At 40.1% G+C, this 10,283-nt stretch overlaps 1 protein-coding gene across 2 annotated transcripts; it reads left to right on the top strand.

Moving 5' to 3' along the window:
- The first annotated feature begins 262 nt into the window (after window positions 1-262).
- Window positions 263-8,983, top strand: FRG1 (FSHD region gene 1). 2 transcript variants are annotated; one of them, XM_053459024.1, is made up of 10 exons: window positions 263-425; window positions 632-735; window positions 2,464-2,531; window positions 3,512-3,634; window positions 4,009-4,066; window positions 4,294-4,408; window positions 5,409-5,513; window positions 5,780-5,871; window positions 7,909-8,019; window positions 8,821-8,983. In XM_053459024.1, exons 2-10 carry the CDS (start codon window positions 674-676, stop codon window positions 8,855-8,857), a joined length of 771 nt encoding a protein of 256 aa, XP_053314999.1. In that variant the 5' UTR covers window positions 263-425; window positions 632-673; the 3' UTR covers window positions 8,858-8,983. The 2 variants fall into 2 exon arrangements, with proteins under 2 accessions (XP_053314999.1, XP_053315006.1); XM_053459031.1 differs by having other exon boundaries at window positions 264-386.
- Window positions 8,984-10,283: the final 1,300 nt, after the last annotated feature.

Raw genomic sequence — 10,283 nt, 5'->3', positions numbered from 1 at the left:
CAACGCATTCATTATATTCAGACTCTATATGACGTAAAACAAATTGAATATACAATTCAAAGTGCATAATCTCCTGGAGAGCGCTCACTGAACGCTTCCCTTATGTTAAGCGTTGTATATTGTATGACTATGTTAGCGCACAATACGTTGCCGCTGTATTAGAATAAGTTCGTTTTCGGCGGGCTCCCCAGAGGGCGCTGCTGCCTTTGCTTCCCAGGGATCAGTACTGTTTGTCCAGAGTCTGCCGCTATGCGGCCAGTTTCGTCATCGCGTTTCCCTGGGAAAGCCTTCAGCGCTAATGACGAGAGTTTCCTATGGTTAGGTAATTGTTGTCCTCTTAGCCTTGTTATGCTCCGCTGTAACCGGACCGGAAACGTGAGTTAGAGGTACAGTAGTCAGGGAGTTATTATATACGTGGTTATCAGGTAATATACGGATAAACGATTATATCATATACAGTAAACGTGCGGGGTCTGAACTTGTTATTTGCTCTCTACATTTTTAAGCATATTACACAGGGTACTGACATTTTCTGGAACCTCATGGAGTTAGTCCCAGTAGTTTGTGTTTTTCACTCCATACCATGCTTTATCCGAGACTGAGATTGTAAAGCTATTGTTGTTATTTGCAGCTGTGGCCCCAGGAGACCTGGACTGCTGTCTATTAATAAACCATGGCTGAGTATGCAAGAGTTAAATCCACTAAACTGGTGCTAAAGGGAGCAAAACATAAGAGGTAAGCAATATTTAAATGGCTAAATGTCCACACAGCTTTATTAAATATTGGCAGTACAAGCTAAAAATGAACAGTTATTTAATGTATGCAGGGCCAAATCAAATGAATTGTTCCCCAGCACTATACATTGTTGTGTGTCCCCAATTGAGGGCATAATATAAGTCATGCACAGCTTTACCAAAGAGAATGCATGTTAATGTACTTTAATGTTAATGAAAATAAAGCTCTTACCTGAGTGGCTGTTTGAAGTGCATCGCTGGGATGTCTCTGTGATAATTTAAAAGGACCGGTCATCTGTCATGTATCATCTTTTCCATGTTAATATGATGACTGCAGTGTCCTTTAAAGTAGCCATCGGGTCTGTAAAAGCAATTCATAAATCAGAGCCATAAGCAGTGCACTTAAGTGCCCACCATCAAAAGTCAGATCTTCATCTTTAACACCTAACATTCTACAAACAAATCTGACCAGACTGGAGCTCTTTAGAAATAACTTACGGCCAAATGAAAACTTTAATGCATTGTAAAAAGAGTGTATTTGGCTGGCACTTTTTGTCACTGTCCTGCAGTGCTGGCAGGATGCCAACTACATGAGATGCCACAGATTTTGTAGTATTATTTTATTTACGAAGCAAGTATTTTTTCTACGGATTTTAAATGGATAAAGTAATGTATTTTCTGTATAGAAGTTGGGCATTTTATTTCAGTTTTACAATTTTGTTTGGAAACCTGAAAAGGGCATTTGAAGTGCATCATAAAAGAAAACCAACTAGTTTGCACGTATGATTGTTAGAGATAAGAAAAATCCATTCCATCTGCAGAAGAGACTGCTGAAGAGACAAGTTTATGGAACTTTACATGCTTGATGGATCTTTTTCTTTGGTAGCCCAATAAAAATGAAATACTTGTTAGAGATGACAAAGTAATAGGGCTGCAACTAACGATTATTTTAATAATCGATTAGTTGGCCGATTATTTTTTCGATTAATCGATTAATCGGATAAAAAAAACAATATTTAATAATTTAATGAAATGCCCTGCACCCACCCACACTCTGCCCCATCAGTTTCCCACCCGGCAATCATATTCATTCTCTCTCTCTCTCTCTCTCTCTCTCTCTCTCTCTCTCTCTCTCTCTCTCTCTCTCTCTCTCTCTCTCTCTCTCTCTCTCTCTCTCTCTCTCTCTCTCTCTCTCTCTCTCTCTCTCTCTCTCTCTCTCTCTCTCTCTCTCTCTCTCTCTCTCTCTCTCTCTCTCGCGCGTCACATCCGTCATTACGTAACTTCAAGCAGACGGACACTACAGAGCTCTGCAGCAGAAACGGGGGAACGCTGCTGGCGGAGGTAAGTGAAAGGAGCCGAGCGCTCCAACGACGACTCGATTAATCGATAACGGAAATCGTCGACAACGATTCCCGTTATCCATTATTATCGATTTTATCGATTCGTTGTTTCAGGTCTACAAAGTAACCATCAGGTTTCTGAGTTTCATCAGCCAAAAGCTGGAAACAAAGTTGATGTGTCCCTCCTGTATAGATAGACAAGAACATGGTGTAATATTTTGATTTCAATTAATTAGTTTTCTAAAATATGTAATTAAATGCCACCTTAATAGTCTACTGCATCATTTTTAATTGAAGTTTCTCATTGTAAAACTATACGCTCATTGAAAACAGCAATGGTTTTAAAATAAATGACAGAAAGTAATTTTATATTAAATATCCTTGTTTAGTAAGAAGAAAAACAAAGAAAAGAAAAGAAAGCGAGACGAGTCTGAAGAAGACAAACTGGATATTGTAGGTGAGAGCGCTAACCGGAGAATACTTTTTGCATTGTTCTTTTGAATTATATCTGCATAATGAGTGTAATGATTATGTGAGATGAAGAATACTGTTGGATTTATTCTACAAAATAAGGTGAGCTGATTATTATACAGTGATGTCAAAGAGTTGCTAATGTGTCTGGATGGCTATTTTGTGGAGTCACTAACAGGCAGACTTTCACAATAACTAGCATTTGGATCTTAAAGTATGAGCAATTGTGCTTGTGTGAGAGAGACAGCTGAGATAAGAGCTGTCCCAAGGGTAACATTATTCAAGGTAATTGGTCGGCGGCTTGTGTAAGCAATGTAAGAAAGAAAAGTAGCCACTTGAATCGTGCTCCGAGTGTCCACAATTATTTTCCACTGCGTGTTCAAGATCGTGGGGGAAAGTATTTATTGCTTGTGCTGCACTCCAAAGCAAATGTAGCTGGCGCCGTGAAGTAATTTCAGTAGATGTGGTTTTAAAAACATCTAGTGTTTATTCTAGCTATTTTGTAACCAGACAAGTTCAATTTAATACAGAATTAGCCAGACTTTGTGCCTTATCACCAGAGATATCGTAAAATATTTATTTGGACATTGAAAAAATGCATTACAACTCTGTTTCAACTTAATTTCCTGGTGGTTAGGAAGTAATCAAGCTCTTTTATTTTTGTTAAGCAGTGTAATAAGTAACTTCTAAATAAATCTTTCTCCTCCTCCCATCTTTGTCGGTTTTAACAAAGAGGATATAAAGACTTGCTAAGACTTTTTGAATGGTATAGTGACAACCATCATCGGTGTTTATAGAATGCCAAACCTATTTACTGCTTCTGTGACAGGTGTGCAGTGTTTGCTTGACAATACAGTTACAGGAATGTTTATTTCGAATGTCTGTCCCCAGCTTAAAGCGTGTGCTGGTTTATGTTCCCTTCTCTTCTCAATATGATGTTTTCAGTTTATTCCATCTAATTCTCAGGAAACTGGTGGACTGTCCAAAGCTTTGGTGACGTTTCAGGAACAGTGGCTATTGAAATGGACAAAGGGGCCTACATTCATGCCCTAGACAACGGGCTTTTCACAATTGGAGCTCCACACAAAGGTAATTTTATCTAAAAGGTGTCTGACCAACACAGGAACACTGATTCCTGTCTTCCTGCTCCCTTTCATGCTGACTGCTTCCTCATATAAGCCAGTCAACTGTGACATGGATATGCCCAAGTACTTGAACTACTGTGATCGCTTGTATTATGCATTCATGTGTCCGTATGTGCTTTGTACAAGAGCTGCTGGGTACTTGACTCACATCGGTAATTGAGTGTTTCACATAGAAGGACTGGCGGACTGGAAGAACTTCAATATGTTATTATTGTAAGAGGTTCATATGACACAAAGGCATGTTATCCTTTACTAGTAACTCTTGGGGTATTACAGGACTTATTGCATTAAGTAAATGGTAACCTTCTTTCCCCACAGATGACGAGGGGCCTGCACCTCCAGAGCAGTTTACTGCTGTCAAGCTATCTGATTCCAGGTAAACTAATAAATAGTCATTGCATATGATGTTCTTTCTCCTTTCCCTCTCCTTTGGTACGTATGTTGTGTGGCAAGGCTGACATGTAAAATACTTCTAGATCTGTTCATATGCTAGTCTTCAGACCACAAGAATGATTAAAATTTTCTTGATTTATGTTAGTCTTGTCAGCCGTATTGCTTTTTCTATGTAACCGCATTTTTGTCTTGCATGATATTCTCTCAAAGGATTGCGTTAAAGTCCGGTTACGGGAAGTATGTGGGCATTAATTCAGATGGCCTGGTCATCGGTCGTGCTGATGCTATAGGGCCAAGAGAGCAGTGGGAACCTGTGTTTCAAGATGTAAGTTTTCTCTTGTATAATGAGCGGAACGTGTATGAGAACTCACCATTGCATTTTACTAGCAGCTTTAGCTTATGTAAAAAAAAAAAAAAAAAAAAAATTGTGTTTTTTTGTTTTTTTAGCCTTATGTTTCCCTTTACAGGAACTGATTAAGCCACACACACCTTGGCACGTCTTATTCTAACTGCATGGGTCAATTAAAATGACATGGACAGATTTTATCTGTGGACTATTTGACATGTACATTGTGCTTCTCAAATTGATGATATCAATTCCAATGCCTGTAAATACGTTTAGGACGGCGTACAATATAATTGTATTGAATATATGTAAACAAGAGGTCTATTTTCATTTAAATGAAATATTAATATAGTTACAGTGTATCTACTGTTTGTGTGTATTGAATCACCCCCTTATTCCATTGAGTGTACATGTGGCAAATTAAAGGGATAGATTTCTGCAATTTACACCAATTTAGTTTGCTTCACTAATTGCTGGATCTACACTGAAAAGTGCATACAAAATCTCAGTCCATGTGATCAAGTGAGCGTAGTTCAATGATTTGAAAAGATAACACAAGGCACTCTTCACACCTGCACATCGTAATGCGATGGGTGGAACTGGGATATCTGCTTTTCCATAAAAGCAAAGCAATATTAAATCAATTGAACCTTCTCTTGGTGAATAGAGAACTCAAATCCAAGGACATTTTAGTTGGCAAGCAGAGACTGTGTCACTAGCTGCGAATAACGAGGCGAGTCCTTACTCAAAAGAATAGTCCGGGTGACTGGAATGTTAAAAATGGTCGAATTTTGCTGGACTGAAGGTCACAGATTGCACAGTGTTGACTACTGAAACTAGAGTGGATTCTTAAACCTTACTAAAGTGTGTTATTAAATCATATATGGTAGAAAACAGTCAGTAACCTACCTATGTGATAATCATAATGTATACTTGATTTAATTTTTTTGAGGCTGAAAGTTGTGTTTTACCCTTACAGAGAAAAATGGCTCTGCTTGCTTCCAATAGCTGTTTTGTCAGCTGTAATGATGAAGGGGATTTAGTTGTACAAAGCAAATCAGCCGGTGAAGGAGAAATGATAAAGGTACAGTGCTACACCTTAGCTCATTGTGACTGATACCAGTTATTTTATCATAGTGTGTGTAACAGTACGTTAATGTTTATCATTTACCAAAATGCAAAGTGAGCAAACAGAAGAAAAATAAATATTTGGCGTGACCACCCTCTGCCGTCAAATACTGTGTATTATGTATATATATATATATATATATATATATATATATACATACTGTGTATTATGTATATATATAAATATACAATTCATTTGATTCTCCTTCTTCTTTCCTGTAGATTCGTTCCTGTGCCGAAAGAGAAGGCAATACAAAAGATGACATCCCCGTTGAAGACAAGGGAAATGTTAAGCAGTGTGAAATCAATTACATGTATGTGTTGTCTGTCAGCCCCGTACTGTATGTTCCTGGAGCCTCACCGAGAATTGATTTGTTTAATAATTCCATTTCTCTCAGAAACATTAGTTATGTTCCTCCCTATAAATAATCAGCTGTGCTACGGGGTGTTTTAATATTTTATACAGCTTTAGATAAATGACATTGACTAGCAGCTACATCTGCTGGCTAAACTTAATTAATTTAGTAAATCTTTTAACACACATTCCCTCAGCTGGAGCGTTTATTGATGATGGTCAAAACACACAAGCATATGTAACAAACATCCAGCTGTGGATCATGTGAATGAGTAGTTACCGTGGAAAGAAGGAATTGGTTACATTTATAACGGAGCTCAATTTTCATTCCATGCATTAAGCCATACATCAGACTGATGTACTCCGGTTTACATTTGCATGCCATCGGTATAGCTGTATATCAGAATGTGGATGAATGAAATGCCGATGGACCCATACTGCATTGCATCAAATTGCCCACAAGGCACTGTCTTCCACATTCATCACTACAGGAGAAATGTCAACGGTATTTAAAGGGACTCTGTCATGAGATAAACAGTACGGACAAACCAAAGTGCACAACGAACATATGATAATACAACATACTGACCACAGGATAGAGTACACATAGTCACCAAAGCTATAATACACAAACAAAATTGTTCCTCATGATCTAGTGATACAGCGAGGTAGGCAGAGTCACGACCCACAAAATCTGGATCCCATACACCCCCAATGCACAACGTCTCAGCACAAACAGACATTGATGTGCGCATGCAACATGCAAGTCAATTGCAGATGCGAGCGCCGTTTCTATGGTAGCGCTATAATTCCGTCATTGCTAGGGCTTCATCTGCATGTGAAACCTCATTCTTTCATTGGAGGCTGCAGGTAGATGTAGATTTTTGGTCACCGCCTTGATCATTCTTGTTATATAATTTTTGATACATAGATAGATGTAAACACACAGGATTCTTTCAAAGTTATATGTTATGCATTATTTATTTGTCGGTTCTGTCGACAGTCTCTTTAAGGCAAAATTGCTCACAGTCTCGCGTTGTGCATTAGTCATTCATCCACGTGAGTTTACAAGAGACCATGAAAACTTTCTTTTTATAGAAAATGTTACTTATTTTGTTATATTGTTGTGCCCCCAGGAAACTGATTATATATATATATATATATATATATATACCGTATTGGCTCGGATATAGGCCGCCCCCGTATATAGGCCGCACCCTAAAAGTTTGGTGCTTTTTTAAAGAAAAAGTTTTTTTTCTTTAAAAAAGCACCAAAAAAAAACATGCTACCACTGTCCTCCCCCCCGAGATATGCTGCCACTGTCCTCCCTCCCCGAGATATGCTGCCGCTGTCCTCCCTCCCCGAGATCCGCTGCCCTCCCTCCCCGAGATCCGCTGCCCTCCCTAACCGAGATCCGCTGCCCTCCCTCCCCGAGATACGCTGCCCTCCCTCCCCGCGATACGCTGCCGCTGTCCTCCCTCCCCGCGATACGCTGCCGCTGTCCTCCTCTGCCCCCCCTCCTCGACTTACCGGAGCAGACTCCCGGGTGTCTTCAGGGCCGGCGAGGGACATCTACGCAATACGCGTATGCAACTTCCGGTACCGTTACCGGAAGTTGCATTTGCGTATTGCGTAAATGTCTCCCGCCGGCCCCGCAAGACACCCGGGAGTCTGCTCCGGTAAGTCGGGGGTGGGCAGAGGTAAAACGCTTAGATAACCTCCCGTGCCGGCACCCCCCCCCCGTGGGAAGTGCTGGCAGGGGAGGCTGTCTGAGCGTATCGGGGAGAAGGATGCAGGTCCCCTGCACCGCTGCGGGGGATCTGTATCTTAACCCCGCTGCCTGCCCGGCGCCCGGGACTGCATGTCCCGGGCGTCGGGCGCTAGACCCCGAATATAGGCCGCACCCCCACTTTAAAAACTTAAAGTGGGGGAAAAAAGTGCGGCCTATATTCGAGCCAATACGGTATATGTTAACTATGTGATTCTCATTTTACAGAAAGAAGTTCCAAAGTTTTCAGGATCGTAAGCTTAAAGTAAGCCAAGAAGACCACAAAGATCTCAAAAAAGCCAGAAAAGAAGGAAGTTTCCACGAAACCCTTTTAGACAGGTACATTTGTCACATGCCATCGTTTAAACTCATAGCCACTTCACTTTATGTAACTCCTGTCCATTCCAATCGTAATCATTAGGCATACATTTTTTTATGTTCCTTTCGAGAGCCACTCCATTTGTTTGTAATCTTTTTATTTGATCTTCAGCTGGATACATTCACTAAAGGCGGTGTTTTTAATGCATTGTTAAATGGATAGTCAAGCCATCCTATGCACCTTAATTCGTATTGTATTTTTCATGTATTTCCCGTTGAAAATGCATGGGGGATTCTGTAAATATGCATTTGCCTGTTACCCTGCAAAAATGCCTCCTCTCCAACTCCAAGGCATGCAGGCAATGTGTTCAGCTGAACTAAATTCATTTGTTGGTGAGGCGGCACGGTATATACTAGACTGTTCATTTATACTTGCGAGGAGAGTTTAAAGCTATCCCCCACTTTGCCTATGCATTATGCAGGGGCTGTTCATAAGGCTCTGGGATTAGCCCTTCGTGATGTATATTTAGATCAGGGACTTGAACTTTCCTGCTACCTCTTCAGGGCCAGCCAATCTCTACTTGCAGCAGACATTCATTGGCATAGGCCCCAAAAAGCATTTGCTTTAGTGAATAATCCCCGGGGAGGACTCGACTCTGCAGATAACAGTTGCAACTGGGTCAGGTCAAACTGGAGCAGAGCAAACGGATTTGGTACACAAGCTAATAACACGTAAACAGTTATGTGAACAGACTTGTAAAACATATTTGTAACTTTGTATTAATTTTCATTTGTAAAATTATTTTTGTTTTTATTTTGCAGGAGATCTAAACTGAAAGCAGACAGATATTGTAAATAAAAATCCGTGGATCAACGCGACAATGTCTGCTCATTAATGTAAAGTGATTTTTTTTTTATTGCTATGTATTTGTTCCAGATTTTGTACTTTTATTTCATTAAAACGATTTTATTACCACCCTGGAAAGTCTCTGAATATTAATATGAGCATAAACCTTTAGTAAAAAGGAGCATCCACTTAGATCCTCCACTGAATCCAATTTGTGGATTGTGTTGTATATTAGCCTAGATCACATTTTAACGTAAATCTATATATAATGATATTTGTAATGAGGTTATTTTTATTATAAAACTTTACAACTGTGGCTGTAAAAACCCACATTCTCAACTAGGAATGATCTTTTGCGTATACACTTACAGTACGCGGTACAACAAACCCAAACTGGCGAGTCCATTTACTTTGATTCTCCTGCTATTTACATATAGCTGCTGACATGAACACAAAAGATGCATAAAATCCAAATGAATAACATGAATAATTCTACTTCTTTCGAAGTGTCCAGAGTTGTCCGATTTGAGCAGTAATAATAATAAAGCTCTATTTGAAATATTTAATGAACAAATTATCAGCTCAAGGGAAAAACACTAAAAATGCTGCAATACTATATGCCTTTTTAAATAAGTCAGTTTAGTGTCCCTGACGGTATTACGAAACTAGAATGTGTACTATGAGTATGTTAATGTGTACAAGCTTCAGAAACAGGAAAAAAAACTTCAGCTCAGCGGCTGCAACCGCTGTGGCCCTCTGTGGGCTGACGATTCTTGCCATTGATTGGATGCCTGAAGACAATGCAAATTGGGGGATTCTGCAGAATTCCCCCCCTCATACCTGGCAATAAAGACTCCACGAAAAGAGTCCACGCAGCTATCATGTGTAACATGCACATGGAATCCAATTGTCCATTAAGCGTTCGGAGGGTAGTTTTTTACCAAAGGAATGTTGATAAATCTGATATTAACTTACAGAACTTTTGAAAGCCGTTTGTTACGAGGACACATCACTTAGGAGATTTGTAATTCCACTCAAAAACACTCATCGTATGTAACAGTCATCCCATCGCATGCACATAATATGACACCGATCCCACAATGATCAGTCACTGGAGTCTGTGAGAGGCCGGCTATGATTATACTGATGGCTGTCTGATTATACTGTAAGCCAGCAGTGGAGTGATTTCAGACCAAGATCCTGGTCCGAGCTCCATATAGAAGCCTCACCTGGCCCTTTATTTCATGGGGCGAGTGACTGGTTATTGAGCCATTGGCTGCGGATGTTACTTGTTCGGCTGCCAGGAGTAGACTGGGCCCCAGCTTTATGCTTTCCTGCCTATTGTTCTAGTTTCTTTGTTGTAATCACGGAGGATCACAAAATACTGATATTTGATGTCACGTGTTCTTAAGAGCAGGGTGCCCGCCGCAGAGCCGTA

This window comes from Spea bombifrons, chromosome 1 (genome assembly GCF_027358695.1).
Source record: "Spea bombifrons isolate aSpeBom1 chromosome 1, aSpeBom1.2.pri, whole genome shotgun sequence".
Lineage (NCBI taxonomy): Eukaryota > Metazoa > Chordata > Amphibia > Anura > Pelobatidae > Spea > Spea bombifrons.
This window is presented reverse-complemented; position numbering and strand designations above follow the sequence as displayed.

Excerpts from the sequence above, each read along its gene's own strand:
- FRG1 (XM_053459024.1), top strand. The coding sequence starts at position 674 with ATGGCTGAGTATGCAAGAGTTAAATCCACTAAACTGGTGCTAAAGGGA. Across the intron at positions 736-2,463 it reads AAGGGAGCAAAACATAAGAG|TAAGAAGAAAAACAAAGAAA; the intron begins GTAAGCAATATT and ends ATCCTTGTTTAG. Across the intron at positions 4,067-4,293 it reads GTCAAGCTATCTGATTCCAG|GATTGCGTTAAAGTCCGGTT; the intron begins GTAAACTAATAA and ends ATTCTCTCAAAG.